Source organism: Hemiscyllium ocellatum, chromosome 6 (assembly GCF_020745735.1).
Source record: "Hemiscyllium ocellatum isolate sHemOce1 chromosome 6, sHemOce1.pat.X.cur, whole genome shotgun sequence".
Taxonomy (NCBI): domain Eukaryota; kingdom Metazoa; phylum Chordata; class Chondrichthyes; order Orectolobiformes; family Hemiscylliidae; genus Hemiscyllium; species Hemiscyllium ocellatum.
In genome coordinates, this window is record NC_083406.1 from 49,420 (window position 1) to 77,080 (window position 27,661).

A 27,661-nucleotide genomic window follows, 5' to 3' on the forward strand; every position below is an offset into this window, starting at 1 on the left:
TATGTGAATAGGAAGGGTTTGGAGGGATATGGGCCGTGTGCTGGCAGGTGGGACTAGATTGGGTTGGGATATCTGGTCAGCATGGACGGGTTGGACCGAAGGGTCTGTTTCCATGTTGTACATCTCCATGACTCTATGTGCATTATCAGGGGTAAATATAGGACAATAGAATAGGGAATGGGTCTGGGAGGGTCGGTGTGGACTTGTTGGGCTGAAGGGCTTGTTTCTACGCAATAGAGATTCTGAGTTCTAAGTAACGTCACATTATTTATCAAACATTACTTCGGACCAATCAGCAATAAAATGGTTGAGAGTGTGTTGCTGGAAAAGTACAGCAGGTCAGCATCATCTGAGGAGCTTCTCTCAATAAAATAGTTGAGTTTGTACGCAATACCTCTATGATAATTTTGAGTCCGCGATCATCATAAAGGGTGACTAAAAAGTAAGAATTTTAATTCAAAGTAATTTTACTAAATTATGCAAATAATTTGTCTCCGGCTGTCCTAGGCAGCATTCTTCTGCCTTGAAGGGTATCTTTCTCAAATACATTCCCATCATGGGCCAATGGAGATTCAGAAACTGAAACATCTGGTCTAAGTGGCCATCGCCTTTCAACTGTCGTTACTCTGCATACACCTTCCTTAATGCTGAATTTCAAAAATCTCCTGCTGAACAAACAGCCTTTATTCATCAAACTAGCTCTGGTCATGTTTTGGGCTGATTTTATAAATGGCGATCTCTCTTTGTGACCGCAAAACATTTCCTCGTCCTTTTTGCTTTCAAGTCACAGTCGGAGAATTTTGCTATCATCCCTTCAGTCAGCAAAGTTCATTACCTCACTGAACATCATCTTGAGCTCAAAGCCAATGCTTATCTCAAATTGTTAAGACGTCCTCTAACTTAGGGATTAGTCTCACAATGCAACATTTCACAAATAAAAACAGAAATTCTTGGAGAAACTCAGCAGATGTTCAGAATCTTAAAAAGGTCACTGGGCTCAAAACGTTAACTTTCTTCTTTGAATGGATACTCTGTTGAGTTTCTCCAGCAATTCCTGTTTTAGGACCGATTTCCATTAGTTCATTTTAGTATTTTCGAAGTCCTTTCCCTTCTGAGTATTTCAGCATTTCAACTCATGTTTGCTGCCCCAATCTCCGATGTTTTGGTCAACGTTACCTTTCTCTCTCCCCGATGTCTTTTCCCTCCCACGGTCTCTCCGAAACTTGCTCTGCCCGTGATTGTTTAACCAGCAGAACTCTCGGTCTGTTAAAACACTGAACCAGACGGAACTAAAGTATTCCCTGCAAAGCCCTAATATGGATAAGAATAGTGACTACAGATGTTCCAATATCAAATTGCAAACCTTTGGTTTAAAAAAAATGTCAATATTGCTAGGCTGGATTTCTGAACAGACAAAATATTCGTCCGCGTAATGGGAAGCGTAGTTTTTAATGCTGGAGAGAAGCAGCGTATTAGCTTGATGGTTTTGAAGACCTAATTTCTTGTCCTTGTCTTAATGTAGCACAGAGCTTTGAATGGCCACAATCAGCAACTCTTGGACAATGGAGACACTATATTGAAAGAGAGAGAGAGGCATGGTCAGCGTGTATTCTCGTCCCGACATAACAAATGAAACTGATATGGATATATTGGTCTTCACGTGGATGAACTTTGCAATGTTAAAACTGTTAACGCTATATTCTCGTTTAAACGGATACACTTTAAAAGATAATACGATCACCAAAGTCCCAAAACATAATTCGCCAAGTTACTATAGATATCAAACACTATAAATACTTTAGATATCAAACATGTAGAGGGTTGAAGTTTCTAAAAATGGTGAAATACCGAGTACACAAAATTCAAAGTGCAAAGTATGAGTCTGATCAAAACCCTCCCCTGACAAGAATGTGAACTGGTGGGCTAGTTCTGCGTGAGATTAGGCGGAAGTGTTGTGTAGTGGGCGGTACTGGTAGTGGTGCAGACACACAGGACTTAGCGACAGCTCTGACAGAAATAGCCGAGCAGGATGACGGCATTTACACACATTGGGCTCTCGGCTTTCCTGCCGCTTTGATCATCGCCAAAAAGAAAGTCGAACCGTCTCGCTTTCAGGACTGCCCGCCAGAAGGGGACAAAAGAAACAAGCCCAGGTTCGGCTTTGTGTTGGCATTGTCTACTTTTAGCAGCGCTGCCCTGGATCGCTGCGTTTGGAACTTTCACCGGGTCCGAGTCGAGCAGACGGCGGGCGGAGGTTCGATCCCAGGCTCCAGCGGCAATGGGGCTCCCCACTCTGGAGTTTACCGATTGCTCCCTGGATAGCCCCGACTTCAGGGATCGTCTGAAAGCGCATGAGATCGAGCTGGAGCGGACCAACAAATTCATCAAGGAACTGATAAAAGACGGGCTTATGCTGATTAATGCATTGAAAAGTAAGTGGATTGATTTTTAAAAAATCGTTCGACTTTGAGACTGTGGGAAAAGTTTGAATGAAAAGGAGAGAGCGCTCCTTGTGGCTGTCGTTCGTTCCTCCACTGGAATTGACTTGAATCTTTCGAGGCTTGAGTAAATGTTTTCTAGGAATAAAATAAGCAGCCTCTAGTCTGATCAATTTATAATTGTCATGTGACAAAATTTGTTATTGTTTGTAGGAATAATTGGAAAGCAACCATTCAGAGTTGCGGTTGATTGTAGATAAGATGGAGGTTATTAATAAACTAGTTCAGATCTAGCGAGGGCAAGGCTGGAGTTACATCCACTCATCCGGCATTTCAAGAGAGTAGCCGATGACTAGGGAGAGCTGATAACAAATAATGCTACTTCTATCTGCAAAAAAATCGCGGGACCGTTAAAACCTGAACGAAAGGAAACATTTTGGTTAATTTTACTGGAAAATGTAATAGGAAAGCATCTTAGAAAATACAAGAAATAATATTAAATACTGTTTGTAAAGGGAAAGTGGTGCTTTATCTTTTATGTTATTTTTTGTATAAGTAACACGCATGTTACTCATTGATGCATGTGGACTTGTAAATAGTAGAACATAGTAGAATCATAATCAAGATTAGAGTATGTGGAAATGGAATAAACAGTGGATAACAAAATTGACTAAAAACAGTTAATCAAGCTAGGAGAAGCTTGGATCGCTGTTCATTATTCGCATAATTTTGTTCATGAATCAAAGTGTAACATCAAAATTTATGGTTAATATCAAAATGGAGAGGATTGACTGTCACAATATACTTGCAGAATCGGTGTGAGTTTGGGACAGGAACTTTTATGTTGAGACAATGTGAGGTGGTGGATCTGGGACAATAAGAATACAAGACTAAGGGACAGAAGTAGGTCATTTGGCCTATCAAATCTGCTTCACTATCCAGTGAGATCATGATTGATTTGATAATCTTCAACTCCACTTTCCTGCCTTTTCCCATTAATTTTTTATCCCCTTTCTGATTAATTATATACAGGCTCAGATAGATTTTTAATGACCCAAATTGTAAAGCCTCTGGTAAAGAATTCCACAGATTCACGACCCTTTTGAGAGAAGAGATTCCTCCCTATCTCTATCCTAATAGGGAGATTCCCTTCCTCTGAGATTATACCCTCTGGTTCTAGAGTTCCCTCAAGCCAAAATGACCTTTCCATATCTACCCTGTCAGGATCTCTAAGAATCTTTTGTTTCAGTAGTGTTGCCATTCATTCATCTAAACTGCAGTCAGTACAAGCCCAACCTTTTCAACCTCTCCTCACGAGAAACTTCCTCCATGCTTGGAATCAGCCGAGTGAACCATCTCTGAAAAATAATAACGGGACCAAAACTGCTCATGTTGTTCTGTGTTTTTTAATGTGCCTTGCTTAGTTTGGTAAAGACTTCCTTTTTTTATGTGCTATTTCATTTTAATAGCTTTTTGCACCTGCTTTAATTTGCTGCCTAATGATTGTATAAGACATCTGGATGAAATGTATGATTTTGCATGAAATTGTCTGAGTGATCTATTTCTGGATTTAGATATAATCAAGTTCATGAGGGCTTAATCCACACTCAACCAGCAGTTGATGCCTGATATTCCTAAGAATGGACTGTTCTTGAAACTCGTTGTCCTTTACAGCATAGTTCACCAAATTGTTAAATATTTGAATTGAACTCTCTTGTCCTTTTTCTACAGCCACAAACTTGAATTTGCAGTATTATCCAACAACATCCTACATTGGTCTTTCTTCATAGTTTGGTATTTAAGTGGAATGTCTTCATAACAAACACATTGAAGACACTTCATCAGTGTACTTCATTGAGAGGTTGGAATAACAATCTCCAACAAGAGAGAGAGTCTAACCATTGTCCCTTCACATTCAATGGCATTACTATCAGTACCATCAATCAACCATAGCAGGCTCAATGATCAGAGTATTGAAAAAGATCTTTGCAGTGCATGATTTTCAGAAGAATTTGTATTGAATGATGGACATCAGTTCCTGAATGAGGATTTCAGGAAGTTAACTTAGGGTTCAAGCATGAACAGGGTGACACTTACATTCACAATTGATGGAAAGACAGAAAAATTCAGACTGGAAACTCTGACCTGAAATACATCCCCATTCCTTCAGTGTCACTGAGTCAATATCTTAAAATTCCCTCCCTAAGGGCACTATGGGTGCAGCCGTTCAAGAAGGCAGCTCAACCCCTAACCTCTCAAAGGGCAATTAGGGACAGGCAATAAATGCAGGCCCAGCCAGTGACACCGATATCGATGAGTAAAAATTTTTAAAAGTCATTGGTGTACATGTTGAGGCCTGGAGTTTTGCAGATAAAATATTTCTGACCTACTTAAACTTATTCTGCAGTTTAAGAATGAGGAGGCAGAGAAGAAATGGGTGATTACCAGGCAGTCAAGGAGGTGTGGGCAGGTAGGACAGGGCCCAGCCAGCAACACCCACATCTCATGAATGAATGAAAACCAAAATGCTGCTGCATCACACTCTGTGACTTTGGCATTTTTTTTGAGTTGTCCTTTCTTTACTTGTGATCTGTTGAAAATTCTATGCACTAATCTTAGAACTACTTCAATATCCTGCATAACCGAGAGCTGGTTCCAAGCATCACTTAGAGACATAGAACATAGAACATTACAGCGCAGTACAGGCCCTTCAGCCCTGATGTTGCACCAACCTATGACCACCACCAACGTGGGTGGTGTCTCGAACATATGTGGGGAGTTCCTGGACTAGAGGGGATAGGACAGTGTTGAGGTAGAGATGAGTTCAGTGGGCAGGAGGATGCTGAGACAATGGGTCGGCCAGGGTGGTCAGGCTTGTGGATCTTGGGAAGGAGATAGAACCGGGCAGTGCGGGGTTCCCGGACTCTGAGGTTGGAAGCTGTGGGTAGGAAATCTCCTGAGGTGATGAGGTTCTGTATGGTCTGGGAGATGATGGTTTGGTGATGGGGGGTGGGGTCATGGTCGAGGGGGCAGGAGGAAGAGGTGTCCTTGATTTGGCGTTTGGCTTCAGCGGTGTAGAGGTCAGTGTGCCAGACTAGCACTGCGTCCCCTTTATCTGCTGGCTTGTTGGTGAGGTTGGGATTGGAGCAGAGGGATTGGAGGGCTGCGCGTTGTGAGGGTGAGAGGTTGGAGTGGGGGAGGGGGTAGACAGGTTGAGGCGGTTAATGTCCCGGCGGCAGTTGGAAATGAAGAGGTCGAGGGCAGATAATAGGCCTGTGTGGGGTGTCCAGGTGGATGCAGTGTGTTGGAGGTGGGCGAAGGGGTCCTCGGAAGGTGGGCGGGAATCCTGATTGTGAAAGTAAGCTCGGAGTCGGAGGCGACGGACGAATTGTTCGACGTCACGGCGTGTATTAAATTCATTGATGCGTGGACGGAAGGGGATGAAGGTGAGTCCTTTGCTGAGGACTGATCGTTCGTCCTCAGTGAGGGGGAGGTCAGGAGGGATGGTGAAAACTCGGCAGGGCTGCGAGCTGGGATCTGATGTCAGTGTGGAGCTGGGAGTGGGGTCGGAGCCTGTAACTGGAGTGGGTGTGGTGGCGGGGGGAATGGGAGTGGAGTCATGAGCAGGGGTAGTGTTCTCCTCGGGGTTCTGGGGTGTGGGTATAGTGACAGTGGGGTCTGTGGGGGGCATGTCAGCAGAATGCAGGTGAGTGGCGCTGGTGGGGATAGAAGTGGTGGTGACCACGGCAGTAGGGGTGGCGGATCATTTATTGTATCCGTTGCTCCCGATGTAGTCTCCTCTACATTGGGGAGACTGGGCGCCTCCTAGCAGAGCGCTTTAGGGAACATCTCCGGGACACCTGCACCAATTAACCACACCACCCCGTGGCTCAACATTTCAACTCCCGCTCCCACTCTGCCGAGGACTGGAGGTGCTGGGCCTCCTCCACCGCTCCCTCACCACAAGACGCCTGGAGGAAGAACGCCTCATCTTCCGCCTCGGAACACTTCAACCCCAGGGCATCAATGTGGACTTCAACAGTTTCCTCATTTCCCCTTCCCCCACCTCACCCTAGTTCCAAACTTTCAGTTCAGCACTGTCCCCATGACTTGTCCGGACTTGTCCTACCTGCCTATCTCCATAAGACCATAAGACATAGGAGTGGAAGTAAGGCCATTCGACCCATTGAGTCCACTCCACCATTCAATCATGGCTGATGGGCATTTCAACTCCACTTACCCGCATTCTCCCCGTAGCTCTTAATTCCTCGAGACATCAAGAATCTATCAATCTCTGCCTTGAAGACATTTAGTCCCTTTTCCACCTATCCACTCCACCCTCTCCTCCCTGACCTATCACCTTCATCCCCTCCCCCACTCACCCATTGTACTCAATGCTACTTTCTCTCCACCCCCACCCTCCTCTAGCTTATCTCTCCACGCTTCAGGCTCTTTGCCTTTATTCATGATGAAGGGCTTTTGCCCGAAACGTCGATTTCGCTGCTCCTTGGATGCTACCTGAACTGCTGTGCTCTTCCAGCACCACTAATCCAGAACCCCTTTTAAAAATAGTCTATGTCTCTTCTTGCTGCAAACGTGTATAACTTCAACTTTTCTGTATTTTCTTGTATCTGCCACTTCTTTGCCCACTCACCTAGCATGTCCAAGTCCTTCTTCAGCCTCCCTACTACCTCAACACGACTTGCCCGTCCACCTATCTTTTATGTCATCTGCAAACTCAGCAATAATGCTTGAATTTTCTTCATCCTGACCATTAATGTCAAACATGAATAGTTGTCATCCATGAACCATGTATCTTCAGATTGACAGCGCTTGACCTGCTGCAAAACTGTGTTTTAAACAGTGTATCGGTATCAAGTCCTGGCAGTCGTGAGTATTTATACCTTGGCAAGAGGGAGGCTACAACGAGTGGGTGCATGGTTAATGAAGTTTTAAAAAATACGCACAACAATACAATCGGTCTCTTTACAAGAAATCCTACATGAAATATGATAAGTTTAACATTTGGGACTGAATTTTACCAAAAGCCATCACTGTCAGTCGTACAAATGGAATTTGTACCTAGTTGGTACCGTGTAATATATGTCATCTTGTTTAAGAGTCTTTTATCTTTAGATTGCCAGGTGGTTAACCTCTACCACATTAGACCAAACAGGATCAGTCAACCCCTACTATGATGGTGGCAGCAAATCTACCAAATGGATCTTATACCATGAAGAGCTGCAGTAAGGATTCATTTTAAACAATGGAAAAGCATTGCTGATAATTTGGGGCAACACAGAGGAAGTTTCTTTTAAATTTGAGTCAAAGTACCTGAAGTAAAGCTTTTAGTTTGAGCACAAAATCCTTCAGTGAAGCTGAACAACTTTGTTTCACTGACTCATTACTCAAATGATCTGAAAATGCCTATTCTGGTAATTAGTTTTACTTTAAACATAAACCCAGCTTTCTAATCATTACTGTGGATGCTACAGTTATAACCTTTAAGCAAAATTGTGACAGACTTAATTTAAATTACTGAATTTGGTTCATATAATTCATAATTTTAAGTATAAACAGAGCATTACAAAATGTTTGTTTCCCAGCATGATTGTTGCTGCAGGAAAGACTTAATATCTATGCCCATAATTAATTTTATGTATTTGAATTTTATATTGCCAAATTTTTAGCAAGAAATGTTTTAAAGAACAAATTAATAGTATGTCTTGGTGAGTTTGTCGTTTGATTGGACATCTAGTTTTATAACTTTTAAAAAATAAAATTTATAGTGAAAACCACGTATATTCTGAAAACAAGGCTGTTTCTTTTTGTTCTTGAATTTGTAACTTTTTTTTCTTGAAAGGCTGGACTTAATTGTGCTGCACAATATTCACCAAAATATATTTGCATCATGGGATGTGTCTTTTGATTTTTGGATTTACCAGTTAGGTAACAGCTATTGCTGCAGGTTGGTTTTATGAGGTAAATGAAATGAGCAATTAATGAATCAGAATGTTAGCTGCCTTAAACTTGTTTGACAGCCTTCTTCAATATCTTAATCACTCAATTACTCTATGACTGACATCCTGTGTCAAGTTCTGGCCTATTCTGAATTTCTGAAGTACTAGAAATTCTTTTCCTATAAATTTACCATAAGTACTCTGGTTAATTCCACAATTAAAATAAATGTTGTATTCAGAAATATTTTTATTTATCATCTGATATTTCCTGTATTGTGTATAGACACGTTTTTTTGTTGGTGCAAATTCTACATTTATAAAACAGGAATCAATCACAGCAGAAAAGATGGCAAAGATACAAATTAAAAACAAGGAAGTTAGGCAAAAGAAAATATGAAAGAATTGGATTCCGGAGTAATTAACACATGAGCAAACAGCAAAATATACCAAGAAAAAGCACAGTTGAAGGGAAAGAATGAAATTGCTCCAAAAATGCAATGAACCACTGCCACAAATATTTAAATAAATGTTAATTTTGTTCATAGAAATGCCTGCATTGTTTGGTAATTCCCAGAAAAGCCTTTTTTCAAAGTAGTTACTTTTGTTTGTGAGGAATAATAGTATCGTGGCAGTTACTTCACTAGTAATCTGAGCGTCAGACTAAAATTCCAGTGGTCAATGATCAAAACCCAACTTGGCACACACCTTGTATTTCCCTTGAGGAATAAGAATTATTCAATAAACCTGGAATTAACAAATGAAGTTGCTGGATTGTCACAAAAACTGCAGGGAAAAAAATCTGATTTCACCTGGCCTGGCCCATGTGTGACTCCTGACTCAATGTAGTTGACTTTTACTATCTTCTGGCATGGCCAAGCTAGCCATATCATTTGTATCTTAGTGCTACATAACAGTTAAGAAGAATGAAACTGTATGGACAACCCAGCATTTACCTTACACTGGAAACCTTAGGTTGTATACAACTTGGTGAAGATCTGCTGGAAAATGAGGTCGGAGAAGTAATAATAGGCATCAAGAAATGGTGGGGAAACTGAATTGGTACTTTGTACCAGTCTTCACAGTGGAAGACACTTGTAGCATACCAGAACTTCAGGAATTGGGGGCTAATGTGAGTGTAGTAGCCATCACTAAGGAGAAGATGCTGGGAAGCTGAAAGATCTGAACGTGGATAAATCACCTGGACTGATGGTCTACACCCCAGAGTTCCGAAGGAGATATTTGAAGAGATTGTATAGGCATTGATGGTGATCTTTCAGGAAGCACTGGAGTCAGAGAGGGTCCCAGAGGACTATGCTGTGTGGGTGACACGGTGGCTCAGTGGTTAGCACCACTGCCTCAGTGGCAGGGACCCACATTCAATTCCAGCCTCAGGCGACTGTCTGTGTGGAGTTTGCACATTCTCCCTGTGTCCATGTGGGTTTCCTTTGGATACTTTGGTTTCCTCCCACAATCCACAGGTCAAGTGAATTGGCCATGCTAAATTGCCCATAGTGTTCAGGGATGTGTAGGTTCTGTGCATTAGGCAGAGTAAAAACAAGGACTGCAGATGCTGGAAACCAGATTCTAGGTTAGAATGGTGCAGGAAAAGTACAGCAGTTCAGGCAACATCCGAGGAACAGGAAAATTGACGTTTTGGGCAAAAACTCTTCATCGGGAATAGATGAAGGGCTATTCCTGATGAAGGGTTTTTGCCCGAAACGTTGATTTTCCTGCTCCTCGGATGCTGCCTGAACTGCTGTGCTTTACCAGCACCACTCTAATCTAGCATTAGGCAGGGGAAAATGTAGAGTATTAGGGGAATGAGTCTGGGTGGGTTACTCTTCAGAGAGTTGTTGTGGACTTGTTGGGCCAAAACAACCTGTTTCCACACTGTAGAGTTTCTATGATTAACAATCTGGAGGAAGGAACTTTCAGCATTGTTTTAAAGTTTGCAGATAACACAAAGATTGGTGGAGGAACAGATAGTGTTGAGAAAGCAGGGTGGCTGCAGAAGAGACTTGGACATGCTAAGAAATTGGCAAAAAAATGGCAGTGGACATACAGTCTGCGGGAGTGTGAGGTTATGCATGTTGGTAGAAAGAATAAAAGTGTAGACTATTTTCCAATAGGGAAAGGCATTGTAAATCTGAAACACAAAGAGTAGTTGGTTCAGGAGTATCTGAAGATTAACATGCAGGTTCAGTTGGCAATTAGGAAAGTAAATGCAATATTAGCATTCATTTCAAGGGGGCTAGAAAACAAGAGCTGTTGAAGCTGTATGGGGCTCTGATCGGACGACATTTGGAATATTATGAGCGGTTTTGGCCCTATATGTGAAGAGATCTGCTGATGTTGGAGGGGGTCCAGAGAAGCTTTACAAAGATGATCCTGCAAATGAAAGGTGATAACAATGACCCTTGTGATATGAGGAGTGGGTTTGTACTTGAAGGAGATAGAAAGATAAATGGGAGCTTCTCGCTGAAACTTGCAGAATATCATTAAGAGAGACCAGGAGCTGGGGGCACAGATTTCATGAAGGGATAGCCCTTTAGAACTGTGAAGAGGAGGAATTACTTTAGCCAGAGGTGGTGAATCTATGGAGCTAATTACCATAAAAGGCTGTAAGTCTTTCAGTGTATTTAAGACAGAGATAGGTTTCTGATTAGTAAGGAGATGAAGAGTTATGGGAGAAGGCAGTAGAATGGGATTGAGAAATGTATCAGCCATGACTGAATGGTGGAGTAGACCTGATGGGCTGAATGGCCTAATTCTGTTCCTAGATCTTACAATTTTATGGTCTTATCCTACCCAGTAGTTCCTGTGTTCATGTAATTCTTAGGCCAAAATTGTGTTGACGTTGGGTGAACTGCCCTGCAGGCTAAGCAGTTAAAAGCCTATGTTGTCCCACCCACAAAATCATATCTTACCAACTATGTCTCAAATTCCTCCATAACCATCCCCAAGCAGAACAGACTTACTGATAACCCCACCTAATTAATCAGTGCTGCCCCTGATTAAATAGTACTTGAAAGAAGCACTGAGGGTTGTAATATTACAGAATGTTCTCCTGGTTGAAGGATCTGTGACCACCACCTGTATTACCTCAATACCAGCTTCTGATTCATTCATCCACATTTCGGTATTCTGTTGATGGGGTTGCTACTTGGTCCTAAACTTCAGTGCACTATATGCCAACTTTCTGTTTTAATTTAAAAGAAAACATATATTTTACAGTGCAACAAACAATCTATTCAGGAGTGGCAGAAAAATATTTAAAAAGTTAGAAAAAAGAAAGCAAAGGTTCTCTAGCTGATCCATTGGTGCTATAAAATAGCTGTGTTAATGAAAGAGGAGTTCACATGTAGTGGATAGGATGCATTGGTTAAATTTGCAGATAGAGCTAATGTTGGGTGGCTGAAGCCTCACCTTGTTATATGCAGTGAAGAGGTTGTTGTGGTTGATGTTATAATCTACTTGAAGACTTATCTCTTGAGACAGCATGCGAGGAGAAGACCGCATTTGGAACCAGTCTTATCAAAATCCTTTGATCATAATAACAGAATGGACATTGTGATAGGAGCCAAGGTCAGGTGGTTTCATATGCGTGACCCCATTGGCTGTTTCCAAAAAAATCACAAACCATAACCTTTGTTAGCTGTGAAATAAGAATTACTGTTTTGCTGCTTTGCACGTTTAAGGATTTTATAGACTTTTAATTACTTTTATTCAATGTTATCTGATTTTATTTGTAATGCATTCTTTAAGTTTGAATGTTTATAATTCTGTGTGTTGTGTAATTTTTATCATGCTTTTAATTTTAATTTATACTCAAAGATTAGATTTTAATCATTTACATGTGGATGGTGTATTAGAAAAGAATTGTGCATCTGATTAACTTGGGTTGAGAAAGTGTCTAAGGTATGAGCAGGTAGGGAAAGTTTTGAGTTGCAAAGGCTCAGCTAGCATGACTTTGACCAGATAAGAACTTGCAGTCAACAATGAGGTGCTGGAGGCAAGGGTAGTCGGTTAACCAGATAAAAAAGTATTCATTATGTAAAATAAGGTTAAGAACATTCATTGTGTAATGCCAGATGACTTAATCTTTACTGTTGATGCTTGCTGGATTAGTGGTGCGGGAAGAGCACAGAAGTTCAGGCAGCATCCGAGGAGCAGTAAAATCGACGTTTCGGGCAAAAGCCCTTCATCAGGAATAAAGGCAGAGAGCCTGAAGCGTGGAGAGATAAGCTAGAGGAGGTGGGGAGAAAGTAGACCTGGGAGTTGCAGTGGGAGAGGGACTCCCTGAGATTCTTTACCCAATCAATATGAATGTTACCTCACCCAGATGCTGCTTCCTGTAAGTGACTATATAATTCATTAAGAATCTGCTGTTCGATTGAAGACTGAGAACCCATGTCCCTGTGCTCATGGGTGATCGTTCTCTCTCCCTCTGGGTCTGGAATAAAGATGAAGGAGGTAAAACTATACTGGGTCTCTGGGTGTTTTGCTTCGACTGAGTTGGGAATGGGATGACAATAGGGTCCGTTGATACATTGAATCTCGTGGGCCTGCTTTTGAGAAGCCATTCTTGAAGAAGGACTTATGCCCGAAACGTCGATTCTACTGCTCCTTGGATGCTGCCTGGCCTGCTGTGTTTTTCCAGCGCCACATTTTTCAACTTTGTTTTTGAGAAGAATTTATTTCCCATTTTTCTTTGACTAATTTTTCATTGTGGATGAGTCACTTAAAAACTTGAAAAATATATACACTTCACACAGTGAGTTTGATTATAGCGGGTCAAAAAAGCATGTGGAATCCTGTCACAAAATAAAACCCAGAAATTGCTGGAAAAATTCAGCAGGTCTTGTAAATTCTGTTCAGAGAAAGCAGAGATAATGTTTCACGGCCAATGACCCTTCTTCAGAATTGAGTAGATAGGAAAAGGTTCGTATTTACATAGAAGATAGGGTGGGGGAGGGGGAAAGGAGTACACAATAGGTGCCTAAAAAGAGAACAAAACAGTTGGACAGACAAAGCTTGGAGAATGAATAGCTGCTAACAGCCGCTAGTAGGTGACAATGTGTTGTGTGTGGTAGCAGCTCATGTGATGACAAGGCTTGGTGTGTGGGGGGTTAAGGTAAGGACATGGGAGAAGATGCTCTGCCCTAAAATGATTGAACTCGATATTGAGTCCAAAAAGCAGCAAGGTTCTCCAGTGGGAAATGAGTGTTACTGTTCCAGTTTCACTGAGCACTGCAGCAAGCCTGAGACTGCGATGTTGGCCAGGGTTCACAGTAGTGTGTTGAAGTGGAAGGCATCTGGAAACTCAGGGTCATTTTTGGTTCAGGCTCAAAACAGGTGTTCTGCAAAGTAGCCATCCAACTTCCTCATCATTTCCCAATGTTGAGGAGGTCACATTGTGAGCAGCAAATGTAGTAGATCAGATTAAGTGAAGTGCAGGTAAATCACTGCTTTAACTGGAAGGTGTGTCTGGAACCTTGGATAGTAAAGACAGAGCTGAAAAATGTGTTGCTGGAAAAGCGCAGTAGATCAGGCAGCATCCAAGGAGCAGGAGAATCGATGTTTCGGGCATAAGCCCTTCTTCAGGAAGAAGCACTGATGCCCGAAACGTCGATTCTCCAGCTCCTTGGATGCTGCCTGACCTGCTGCGCTTTTCCAGCAACACATTTTTCAGCTCTGATCTCCAGTATCTGCAGTCCTCACTTTCTCCTAGTAAAGACAGAGGAAATAAAAGTGCTGGCTCCATTTGTCAAGAGGTGTGAAGGAGGAGTGGAGGACTGCTGGGAAGGTTTTAAGGGGGTGAGATCTAAACCCGAGATCCTACACCGTAGCGCCTTCCTCGCACCCACCTCCTCTAACCTTACTAAGAATCTGTAAACTCGATTTCTCAGGTTTCTCATTTATTTTTCTTTTCTACTCTTCCTTTGTTTGGTCCTGTGTGGGCTTTCAGAGTAGCGGGATATGGATGTTAGGGCAGTTACATGTTCCTCCTGCAGAATGTGGCAGGTGAGAGACACTACACATGTCTCTGCTGATCACATCTGCAGAAAATGCACCCAACTCCAGCTCCTTGAAAATCAACTTAGGGCGCTGGAGCTGGATGAAGTACGGATCATCCGGGAGAAATTGAAAGGATGTACAGGGAGGTGGTCACTCCCCAGACACAGGATAAGGACAGCTGGGTTACAGTCAAGGGGAGGAAAGGAAACCAACAGATAGGGCAGAGATCCCCATTGGCCATTCCCCTCAGCAATAAGTATACCATTTTGGATACTGCTGGTAGGGACGGCCTACTGGGGGAAGCCATAGTTGTCAGGTCTCTGGCACTGAGCCTGGCACTGTGGCTCAGAAGGGAAGGGAAGAGAATAAAAAAGTGCTAGTGGTAGGGGACTCAATAGTTAGACAGATTGACAGGAGATTTTTGTGGTCAGGAATGGGACTCCTGAAAGGTATGGCGTTTCCCGGGTGCCAGGGTCTGGGATGTTATTGGTCGGGTTTACAGGAATCTGAAGGGGGAGGGTGAGCAGCCAGAAATCGTGGTGCACATTGGCACCAATGATATAGCCAGGAAAGGGATTAAGGATCTGAAAAGTGACTGCAGAGAACTAGGTTGGAAGCTGAAGAGCAAGACGAGTAGAGTAGTGATCTTGGGTTTGCTACCAGAGCCATGAGATGGTGAGGAACAGTGAATACAGCTTAACACATGGCTGCGAGGCTGGTGCAGGAGGGAGGGGTTCAGATACCTAGACCATTGGGATACATTCTGGGAAAGGTGGGACCTGTACATGAAGGATGGGTTGCACCTGAACTGGAGGGGTACAAATGTCCTGGGAGGGAGATTTGCTCGTGTGGTTCTGGAGGGTTTAAACTAGTTTGGCCGGGGGGGTGGGAATCAGAGCCACATGTCTGAGATGGGGGGCAGTTGTAGATGGGGCAGTGACAGGATGTAGTGAATCTATCGGCAAGGTTTTTCACGCGATGAAACAAAGGGATCAGTTAAAGTGTGTCTGCTTTAACGCAAGGAGTGTCAGAAATAAGAGTGACAAACTTAGAGCATGGATCAGTACTTGGGGCTATGATGTTGTGGCCATAACGGAGACATGTGTTTGACAGGGGCAGGGATGTTTGCTTGATGTTCCAGGGTTTAGAACATTTAAAAAGAACAGGGAGGGTGGAAAAAGAGGAGAGGGTGTAGCATTGCTAATCAGGGAGTGCATCACAGCTACAGAAATGAAGGTTGTTGAGGAAGGTTTGTCTACTGAGTCAGTATAGGTGGAAGTTAGGAACAGCAAGGGAACAGCCTGCTCATTGGGGGTTTTCTACAGACCCCCTAATAGCAGTAGAGAGATTGAAGAACTCATAGGCCGGCAGATTTTGGAAAAATGCAGATGTAGCAGGGTTGTTGTTATGGGTGACTTCAACTTTCCCAATATTGACTGGAACCTTCTTAGTGCAGATGGTTTGGATGGAGCCCTTTTTTTGTCAGATGTGTTGAGGAAGGTTTCTTTACTCAGTATGTAGATCGGCCGACGAAGGGAAAGGCCATTTTAGATTTGGTGCTCGGCAATGAGCCAGGACAGGTGTCAGATCTTGCCGTGGGAGAACACTTTGGTGACAGTGACCACAACTGCCTCGCATTTAGCATAGCCTTGGAGCGGGATACTTAATTCGGGCAAAGGAAATTACGATGCTATCAGACAGGAGTTGGTAAGTCTGGATGAGAGTGGTGCTGGAAAATCACCTGCCCTACCAACCTTTGCATTAACCACATCATCCAACGACATTTCCACCACCTCCAAACGGACCCCACCACCAGGGATATATTTCTGTCCCCACCCATTTCCGCTTTCCGCAAAGACCGTTCACTCCATGACTACCTGGTCAGGTCCATGCTCCCAACAACCCACCCTCCCTTCCTGGCACCCTCACCTGCCACCGCAGGAATTGCAAAACCTGCGCCCGGCCCTCCTCCCTCACCTCCATCAAAGTTTTACCTGCCCATTCACCAATGTCATTTATTGTATTCATTGCTCCTGATGCGGTCTCCTCTACATCAGGGAGACTGGACGTCTCCTAGCAGAGCGCTTTAGGGAACATCTCTGGGCACCCACACCAATCAACCCGACCGTGCTGTGGCCCAACATTTCAACTCCCCCTCCCACTCTGCCAAGGACATGCATGTCCTGGGCCTCCTCCACCGCTGCTCCCTCACCATCCGATGCCTGGAGGAAGAACGCCTTGTCTTCCACCTCGGAACACTTCAATCCCATGGCATCAATGTGGATTTCACCAGTTTCCTCATTTTCCCCTTCCCCCACCTCACCCCAGCTCCAATCTTCCAGCTCAGCACTGCCCTCATGAGCTGTCCTACCTGCCTATCTTCCTTTCCACCTAACCACTCCACCTATCCACTCCACCCTCCTCTCTGATCTATCATCTCCATCCCCACCCCCATTCACCTATTGTACTCTATGCTACTTTCTCCCCACCCCCACCCCCCTCTCATTTATCTCTCCACTCTGCAGGCACCCTGCCTCTATTCCTGATGAAGGTCTTTTGCCCGAAACATTGATTTTCCTGCTCCTCGGATGCTGCCTGACCTGCTGTGCTTTTCCAGCACCACTCTAATCTCGACTCTGGTTTCCAGCATCTGCAGTCCTTGTTTTTACCTAGGAGTTGGGAAGTACAGATTGGGAGCAATTGTTCCACAGAAAGGGCACAGCAGACACGTGGAGACTATTTAAGGAGCAGTTGTTGCAAGTGATGCACAAATTTTTTCCTCAGAGACAAGTAAGAAGGGGTAAGATTAAGGAACCATGGATGACGAGAACAGAGGAGCTTCTCGTCCAAAGGAAGAAGGCATCTTACGTAAGGTGGAGGGAGCATTGATCTAGCACAGTTTTACAGGATTATAAGCTTGCTAGAAAGGAGCTTAGAAATGGACTGAGGAGAGCCAGGAAGGGACACGACAAACGCTTGGCAGGAAGGATTAGGGAGAACCCAAATGCATTTTACTCATACATGAGGAATAAGACAATGATCAGGGAGAAGGTAGGGCCGATCAGGGATAGTGTAGGGAACCTGTGTGTGGAGTCTGAGGAGATAGGGGAAGCCCTAAATGAGTTTTTTGCTTCAGTTTTCACCAAGAAAAGGGAACTTGTTGTGAATGAAAACTTTGAGGACCTGGGATACAGGCCTGAACAGATCAAGATTGATGAAGTTGATGTGCTGGAAATTTTGGCAAACATTAAGATTGATAAGTCCCCAGGGCCAGACCAGATTTATCTTCAGCTGCTCCGGGAAGCGAGAAAGGAGGTTGATAAGCCACTGGCGAGGATATTTGCCTCCTCACTCTCCACGGGAGTCGTAACGGAGGATTGGAAGGAGGCGAATGTTGTCCCTCTTTTCAAGAAGTGGAATAGGGAAATCCCTGGCAATTAAAGACCAGTCAGTTTTACGTCTGTGGTCAGCAAAGGTTTGGAAAGAATTTTGAGGGATAGGATTTATGACTATTTGGAAAAGTATAGTGTGATTAAAGACAGTCAGCATGGCTTTGTGAGGGGCAGGTCATGCCTCACAAATCTTACTGAGTACTTTGAGGAGGTGACCAGACACATCGATGAAGGTCGAGCAGTGGATGTGGTGTACATGGACTTCAGCAAGGCATTTGATCAGGTTCCATGGTTGACTCATTCATAAAGTCAGCAGGTATAGGATACAGGGAGATTTGGCTATCTGGATTCACAATTGGTTGGCTGACAGAAGGCAGAGAGTGCTTGTAGATGGAAAGTATTCTGTTTGGATGTCAGTGGTGAGTGGTGTCCCATAGGACTCTGTTCTTGAGCCCCTGCTCTTTGTAGTTTTTAATAAATGACTTAGGATGAGGAGGTGGGTTAATAAATTTGCAGATGTACACAAAGGTTGGAGGTGCTGTCGGTAGTATCGAGGGCTATTGCAGGCGACAGTGTGAAATAGACAGGATGCAGAGCTGGGCTGAGAAATGGCAGATGGAGTTCAACCTAGATAAATGCAAAGTGATGCGTTGCCAGCGGTGGTGGTGGAAGCAGAGTCATTAGGGACATTTAAGCAACTGCTGGACGTGCACATGGATAGCAATGAATTGGGGGGTGCATAGGTTAGGTTATTTTATTTTACATTAAGATTAATCCTCCGCACAACAGGCCTGTTCTGTGCTGTACTTTGCTATGTTCTATGTCGTCTATGTCTTACACTTTCTTTGATTGCAGGGGAGGGTACTATCGGGGTGTGGGGAAGTGTTGGGAGTAAACAAAGAATGGACCAGGATGTCCCAAAGAATGGTCTCTGCTGAAGGCTGACAAGAGAAGGTGTCTGGTGGTGGCACCTTAACAAAGAAAACTTACAGCCCAGGAACAGGCCCTTCGGCCCTCTAACCCTTGCCAATCCAAATCCACTGTCTAAACCTATTGCCCAGTTCCTAAGGATCTCTATCTTTCTGCTCCCCATCTACTCATTAATCTGTCCAGATGCACCTTAAATAAATCTAACGTGCCTGCCTCTACTACCTCTGCTGGCAACGCGTTCCAGGCAACTACTGCCCTCTGTGTAAAGTACTTTGTGTGTGTCTTCCTCTTAAACTTTTCTCCTCTCACCTTGAGCGCATGACTTCTCATTATTGAATCTTTCACTTGCTGGAGGTGGCAGAGATGGCATCCCATGGATGTGGATGCTGGTGGGATGGTAGGTGAGGGCAAGGGAAATCCTATTGCTGTTGCCGAAAGAAAGAGGAGAGTTGAGGGCCGAAGTGCAGGAGATAGGTTGAAAGCCCTGTTAACCACAGTGCTGGGGAATCCTCATTTGAGAAAGAAAGTGGACATTTCAAAGCCCCCTTTCAAAGAACATGCAACAGGGTTGGAGGAACTGGGGGAATGGAATATTCTTTGCAGGAAGCTGGATGTGAGGATGTATAGTCAAGGTAACTGTGGGAGTCGGTTGATTTGTAGTGGATATCGGTGGCCAGTCTATCTCCAGAAATGGAAACAGAGATGTTGAGGACTCAGGAATGGACCAGGTGAAGGTGAGAGCAGGATGGAAATTGGAAGTGAAATTGATAAACTTTTCCAATTCCAGACGAGAGAAGGAAGCAGAACTAATGTCACCAATATATCCGAGAAGCCGTCGTGGGTGGGGGCTAGTATAGGACTGGAACAAGGAATGCTCCACAGACCCCACAAAGTGACAGGCATAACTAGGGTCGATGAGAGTACCCATGGCCATATCTTTGATCTGAAGAGAGTGAGAGGAGTTAAAAGAGAAGTTGTTCAAAGTGAGGATGAGCTTAACCAGACAGAGGAGAGTGGTAGTGAATGGAGACTGTTCAGGTCTTCTTCCAGGAAGAAGTGGAGAGTCCTGACACTATCTTGATGGGGGAATGAACTTGTAATGGGCTTGGAGCTGAAAAATGTGTTGCTGGAAAAGCGCAGCAGGTCAGGCAGCATCAAAGGAGCAGGAGAATCGATGTTTCGGGCATAAGCCTTTCTTCAGGAATGTATAGGTTCCTGAAGAAGGGCTTATGCCCGAAACGTCGATTCTCTGATCTCCAGCATCTGCAGACCTCACTTTCTCCTCCTTGTAATGGGCTTGCACATCCATAGGTAAAGTGGAGGTGGCTGGAGGCTACAAACTGGAAATTCTGAAACTGATGTAAAACTTCTGAGGAGTTGCGGATTAAAGTAGGAAGGGACTGGACAAGGAGTCTCTTTGTGAGAAAAGAAATATTCTAATATTATCCCTTGATATATGCTTCTAATTAAGCAAGTAATACATCTTGATTAAAAATCACGATTTTAACATCCAGATACTTCAGCAATGTTTGAGGAAGTAGCCAGAGAAGGACGACATTGAGTAAAGAAAGTAAATCCACTGACAATGTCTTAACTTTGCTGGTATTTTAAATCTTTATTTATTTTCTTTTCAGATTTCCAGCATTCACAGTATTTAGCTTCAGGGTGTAACACCTACCTTAACTCTCTAATCCTTCAGTAGACGTTAGTATGAATATAAGAGCAAAGTTTGTGGTCTTCAGTGGGGTAGTCTTTGTGAACTGGCTATTTGATTAGATAAAATGGGGTAATTGTAGCTCAAAAGGATGACCATTTAACCAATTGAGTCTTTGCTGATTCTCTACAGAACAATCATATCAGTCCCATTCACCCACTCTAACCCCTACCCTGTAATTGTATTTCACTCATGTGCACATTCAGTTGCCTTTTGAAATCATTCATCATCTCTCTTTCCACACTCTTGTAAGCATGAGTTCAAATTCCATTAGCATCTGTTCATAACAATATTCTTCCTCACATCCTCCCCAACTCTCTTGCACCAAACTTTTAAATTTGTGTCCTCCAGCTCTTGCATTGTCAGTTAATAGGAACTGTTTCCCTTTGAGAATCTTTTCAAAATGTGTCATAATTCTGTACGCCTCAATCAGATCTTTCTTCAGTCTCCTTTGCTCAAAGGAGAACAACCCCAGCTTGTCCAACTTAATGTGGAAACTAAAATTTCCATTCTTCAGAACATTCTGGTATATATCTTTTGCATTCTTTTCAAGGACTGTCTCAAATGGATTTGTTTGTCCATCTTCATTTGTGGATGGAAGGATGTTGACCAGTTAATTGTGTAATTGACAAGATTTTACTTTTAAACTGATTAATAAACATAGGCCAAATTTAAACTATTGTGACATGGTTTCAGGAACAGGAATTTTAAAAGTTCACAGTTTCAACAAGTAGTATGAAACCCCATTGAAGATATGTCCTGACTGCTTCATTTAACACTTGCTCAGCCATTACTAGGAACAATGTGAAGTGAAATTTCAAGCTTTGTGTGACAATTCTTTACTAATATTCAAATGTGGCTGATAGTTGAATAAAAGTAAATAAATGGCAGATGCTGGAACTTGTCAGCAGATGCTGCACATCTTTTTGGACATTTGTGAACGGAGTTCTGATTATGTCCATTTCTGTTTGAAGAACTCAATTTCTCTGTCAAGAAAGTGGCATGCAGTTGATAATTCTGGTTTGTTGGTCCTACAATGTTCTGATTCTAAAGCTGTGGAACTTCTCTCGACTGTTTTAATTTTCTTTTCTTTCTTTCCTTCTTTCTCTCTTGCTCTCTCTCTCTAGATAAAGAGTAAGCAGCCTCGTGTAGTGTCTGTACAGACACTCACAGGCAGAGATACTTAAGACTAGTATCACAATGTGCTGAAGAGTTAATGGCTTAAAGCTTGTGTAAAGCACTGCAACATCTCTTTTAACCTTGCACGATTGTTATTGTTGTCATTTACAACATTGAAGAATCAATAGACATTTATTACAACTAGCTATTGTGTACAAACATTACATTCACAGGCATACCAGTGCCTGGGCTAAAGCTAAGAAAGTAGCTTACAACTGAGCAGTATGCATCCGGCAGAGTAAGCTTCAAATAATCTCAGGGAGGTTGGGGTCTGAGACCATTATACCCTCAGGTCAATACAGTGATTCAATCATGACATCATGAGCATATTTCTTAAAAATATACTGACCATGAAAAGTAGCATAACACTTTCCTCCTTATTTCATTTCCTTGTTTAAAATCAGTGATCTAAGTACTTCCAGATCTAAAGAAGGGTTATTAATCTGAAATATGAAATGTTTCTTTCTCTCCAATGTTGGCAGATTTGCTGAATATTTCTAGCATTTTCAGTTTCTGTCTTGGAGTTTTATCAGTAATATTCTTACAACAAAATACATTGTTGTAATTATTGACAGCAAGCCAACTTAATTCCTCCTTGTTAAGCAATCTTTAGCTTTGAGGATAACTTGCTCTGAGTCTAATTCCTCCTTGGAGACAGTGGGGTTTGCAGATGCTGGAGATCAGAGTTGAGGGTGTGTTGCTGGAAAACCACAGCAGGTCAGGCAGCATCTGAGGAGCAGGAAAATCGATGTTTTGGGCAGGAGCCCTCATTCCTGATGAAGGGCTCCGGCCCGAAACATTGATTTTTTCTGCTCCTAGGATACTGCCTGACCTGCTGTGCTTTTCCAGCAACACACCCTCAACTCTAATTCCTCCTTGCTTTGAGTCTAATTCTGTGGGTCCTGAGATGACTCACAAGTTCGATATGAGATCTGAAAACTCTTACCACATGTGGGACGGGTGGTGCTTTGAGTGGATGGGTCATTTGGAGGTTTTTGATCACCCTCCAATGCCTTGACTTTACCTCGGCACATTCCCAACGAAGCCTGATGATATGTTCAGACTGGGAATTTGCCTTCCTCAACAATTCTGTAATCATTTTAGTAATTGTAACGGGCAAGAATTTAAGTAATATTTAAAGCCAGGGTTGGCTGAAATTCAACAGTGAGAGGGCATTGGAGCGACACAGTGGCTCAGTGGTTAACACTGCTACCTCTCAGCATCAGGGACCCAGGTTTGATTCCTGCCTCAGGTGACTATCTGTGTGGAGTCTGCACATTCTCCCCGTGTCTGTGTGGGAAGTGGTGGAGGCTGGTACAATTACAGCATTTAAACATAATCTAGTCACCATGGTGATTAGATTAGATTCCCTTAAGTGTGGAAACAGGCCCTTCAGCCCAACCACTCCACACCGACCTTCCGAAGAGTAACCCACCCAGACCCATTCCCCCTAACTAACTCTAACTCTATGGGCAATTTAGCATGACCAATTCACCTAACCTTATTAGTTTAAATCTTTTTGGTGGCTGAGTAGTGATTGCTATTTTCTGACTGTTATTGTTATTGTCAGGAAGTTCCCGACCTCTCCGTCCCCACCCCCTCTCCGGCCTTTCACCCTCACCTTAACCTCCTTCCACCTATTGCATTCCCAGTGCCCCTCCTCCAAGTCCCTCCTCCCTACCTTTTATCTTAGCTTGCTTGGCACACCCTCCTCATTCCTGAAGAAGGGCTTATGCTCGAAACGTCGGTTCTCCTGCTCCTTGGATGCTGCTTGACCTGCTGCTCTTTTCCAGCAACACATTTTTCAGCTCTGATCTCCAGCATCTACAGTCCTCACTTTCTTCTGTAAGTTCATAAAGTAAATATTAAGCTTATGAAGCATTGTTGCAGTTATTAGACAAATTTTCTTTGACTTTCTTCATTCAGCACATGTAATATTTCAGTTTAAGTTGAATGTGTTATTTTTCAATTTTAAAATGATCCTGACCATGTGAAAGTGCATCTTCATTTATACCAAACTTTAAAATGCATCTTGAATGACATTTATCTCTAGTGTTTTGCTTTGATATAAACTGACCATTCTAATGATTTAATTTTGAAGAAGACTAGTAAAAATATTTTGGAGAAACAATTAATATCAAGTATCTGTTCAAACCTTAAGGATGCAGTGAAAATCGAAACTTAATGGAGTTTGCTTTCATTCTTACAAATTGTTTGGATCTCTTGCATTGCTGAATTTTGTCTTTTTTTGTAGATCTCAATAAAAGAGGTAACCAAGTGTTTAGTGGCTACATCATTTCAATTCCAAACATAGCTGTTTATACAGATGGATTTTGCTTTCAGCAGTTGAGTCATGTCTGAGGTTTAGATTCAAACTGTGAGAATTCTGCTTAGTGGTGACCCTTAACAGCTGTCAGGGAGGGGAGAGGCACTAAACCAGATCTCCTTGAGAACAAATATTCATTTTCTTTGGCCTGAATTTGAACTCCAGTGTCTATTGGGATAACAGGATGTTGCAGAATAATATATGTTTTTCCTCTGAACTGTGCATTGAATTAAAATTCAGTATCATGTCAATTCAAATCATTTGATACTGTAGCATCTCAGTTGATTTTACATAGTATGATATTAGAGTGACTCAAATTGCTCAATGTTATTGTGGGAGTCTACTGTTAACTATCTGTCACAAGCAAAATGCAACCTTTAATGAAGATAGAATAACATGAATGTTAGAACTGCTTTCATTAATTCTCTGAAGGACTACAACAATTTTTCAAGGACTTAAAACTACACTGATTAATGTTTGATGTGAGATCAAATGGTTTGCAAGTAATTATGACTCAAAACAAATGAGGATTCGATTTAACCTCCTCTTCCTTATTTTGTAATTCTATGTCTTCACAGTTGTAGTCCATATCTAAGGGCAAGACAGATATTTGATCTTGGAACTTTCCCATTAAAGTAATTTAGCCAACTATGAAATGATGCATAGCATTGCGTGGATTGACCTTTCCCTTGCTCCTCAGGAAGTGCCTTGCTTGTTTCAAAACAATGCGCTTTGGAGTCTACTTTATCAATTATTTCCTTTTTTTAATCACTCCTTTTCATAATTCTGCTCATAACCACCCAAAAGACCTGGTGGTTCTTTGCCAATAATAGAAATCAGCTGTTTGTATTATGACAGTTGAGTTACAGGACAAAAGAACCTAAGGATGATCTTTCCCATGACAATAGTGAGTTTGAAACTTCTATCATCAAGTTAGTTAATACTCCAAAGAGCTCTACCCCATTGGATTTCACATTTGATTTAATACAGATGCAGACTGAATGAGGTTCACTTGTAGAACAAAATGCTATTTCTAGTGACTTGTGTCTAATTTTTTTTCAGTCTGTTTGTTCTGAGGATGTTCCTGACACTGAAAAACATTGTATTTATCGTCTATCCTTGGTTCTCAACCCCATAGTGTGAAACTCCAGTTAGATACTGGCCAGGCAGGATGTCTGGATTTGGTGTACTTGACACAGCCCGGCCGTGATGATATTCTCCTTCTTGCCTTACATGATTCTGACGTCAACCTTAGCTATATCTGTCATAATGTCTTAAGTTTCTGTCAGGTCTCCCTGCAGCCTCTGATGCTTTAGAAAAAAATAACCCTAGTCTATCCAACTTCTCTTATAGCTCTTATCCTCAAATCCAGGAAGCATCCTGGTAAAAACCAGAACAACTGTTGATGCTGTGTAAATCAGAAACAAAAACAGAAATTGCTGGAAAAACTCACGTCTGGCAGCAACTAGTTCTGAGGAAGGGTCACTGTATCTGAAATGTTAATTCTGATTGGTCTTCACAGATGCTGTCAGACCTGCTGAGCTTTACCAGCAATTTCTGTTTTAGCATCCTGGTAAACTTCTTCTACACTGTCTCCAATACCTCCACATCCTTCCTGTAGTTTTTACAAACACATGATATGCAATTCGTGCTTAATAATCCCATGGTCCTTCCGAGGTCCAATATTTTGTCTTTTGGTCAAACTGATCAAGACAATTTGCAATAATACTAATGTAAGGGGAAACTAACACTTACACTGGAGAAAAATGCTGATTAAGACCATAAGACTTAGGAGCAGAAATTAGGCCATTCAGCCCATTGAGTCTACTCCACCATTCAATCATGCCTGATAAGTTTTTCAACCCCATTGTCCCCATAAGCCTTGATCCCCTTTATACTCAAAAATCTACCTACCTCAGTCTTAAGTGTACTCAATGACCTGGCCTCCACAGCCTTCTGTGGCAATGAGTTCCATAGATTCCCTACTCTCTGGCTGAAGAGGTTTCTCCTTATGTCCATTCCAAAAGGTCTTCCCTTTATTCCAAGCTATACCCTAGAGGAGAAAGTGAGGACTGCAGATGCTGGAGATCAGAGCTGAAAATGTGTTGCTGGAAAAGCGCAACAGGTCAGGCAGCATCCAAAGAGCAGGAGAATCGATGTTTCGGGCATGAGCCCTTCATCAGGAACCTAGAGTCCTAGTTTCTCCTATCAATGGAAATACCTTCCCAATATCTACTTTGTCCAGGCCATTCAGTATTCTGTGTGCTTCAGTTAGAACCCCCCGCCATCCTTCTAAACTCTCAAGTATAAACCCAGTGTCTTCATTTCTGGGATCAATCTTGTTAGCCTCCTCTGAGTGCTCCAAGGCCAGTACATCCTTCCTGAGATATGGCGCCCAAAACTGTGTGGTGTTTCAAATGCAGTCTGACCAGAGCCTCATCGGTATATCTCTGCTTTTATATTCAAGTCTTCTCAAAATAAATGCCATCTTTGTATTTGCCTTCCTAAGTACTGAGTCAACCTACAAGTTCACCTTGAGACAACCCTGGACTAGAACTCCCAAGTCTCTTTCACTTCAGATTTCTGAAATTTCTCCCAATTAGAAATCAGTCCATGCCCCTATTCTTCCTCCCAAAGTGCATGACCTCACATTTTCCCACATTGTACTCCATCTGCCACTCCTTTGCCAACTCTCCTAACCTGTTGAAATCCTTCTGCAGCCTCCCCACCTTGTCAATGCTACCTGAACCTCTACCTATCTTTGTATCTTCTACAAATTTAGCCAGAATTCCCTCAGTTCCTTCATCTAGATCATTAATGTATAAAGTGAGAAGTTGTGGTTCCAACACTGAGCCTTGCGGAACACCACTTGTCACTGGCTGCCATCCTGAGAAGGACCCTTTTATCCCCACTCTCTGCTTTCTGCCAAACAACCAAGCTTCTATCCATGCTAGCACCTTGCCTCTGACACCATGATCCCTCAGCTTAATCAGTAGCCTCCTGTGCAGCACCTTGTCAAAGGCCTTCTTGAAGTCCAGGTAGATAGCATCTATTGGCTCTCCTTTATCTAACCTGCTTGTTACTTCCTTAAAGAATTGTCAGGCATGGCCTCCCCTTGATGAAACCATGCTGACTTTGCCCTCTTATACGATACACTTCCAAGTGTTCAGAAATCTCATCCTTCACAATGGATTCCAGGATCTTCCCCTTGACTGAGGTGAGGCTAATTGGTCTGTAATTTTCTATCTTTTGCCTTACTCCCCTTTTAAACAGGAGTGTCATGTTAGTGATTTTCCAGTCTTCTGGGACTCTTCTTGATTCTAGTGATTCCTGAAAGATCACCACTAATTCTTTCGCTACCTCTTCAGCTATCTCCCTTAGAACTCTGAGATGTAGTCCATCTGGTTCAGGTGATTTATCCACCTTCTGGCCATTCAGTTTTTCTGGCACCTTCTCCATGTGATGGCTACCATCCTTAGCTCTGCCCACTCACTGTCTTGAATTTTTTGGGATATTACTCGTGTTTTCCACTGTGAAGACTGACTAGTGATTGGTTGACTGGTGAAGGATGCATAAAATAGTGATGACTGATCATTCTCTGCTAAGCTTTGTATAAACTGAAAATTGTAGTTTTAGTTTTAAACCTGATGAATGAAAGTTGAAATGCTTTGCTAAAATGTGTCTTTTGTCCAGCAGTATGAATA

The 27,661-nt window shown here is 42.7% G+C and overlaps 1 protein-coding gene across 1 annotated transcript in view; it reads left to right on the top strand.

Moving 5' to 3' along the window:
- The first annotated feature begins 2,002 nt into the window (after positions 1-2,002).
- arhgap42a (Rho GTPase activating protein 42a) overlaps positions 2,003-27,661 on the top strand; it is a 343,140-nt gene continuing 317,481 nt past the window's right edge. Inside the window, exon 1 of the mRNA XM_060826434.1 lies at positions 2,003-2,432. Coding sequence (XP_060682417.1) covers positions 2,279-2,432 — 154 coding nt within the window. The 5' untranslated portion in view covers positions 2,003-2,278. The remainder of the gene's footprint in view (positions 2,433-27,661) is intronic.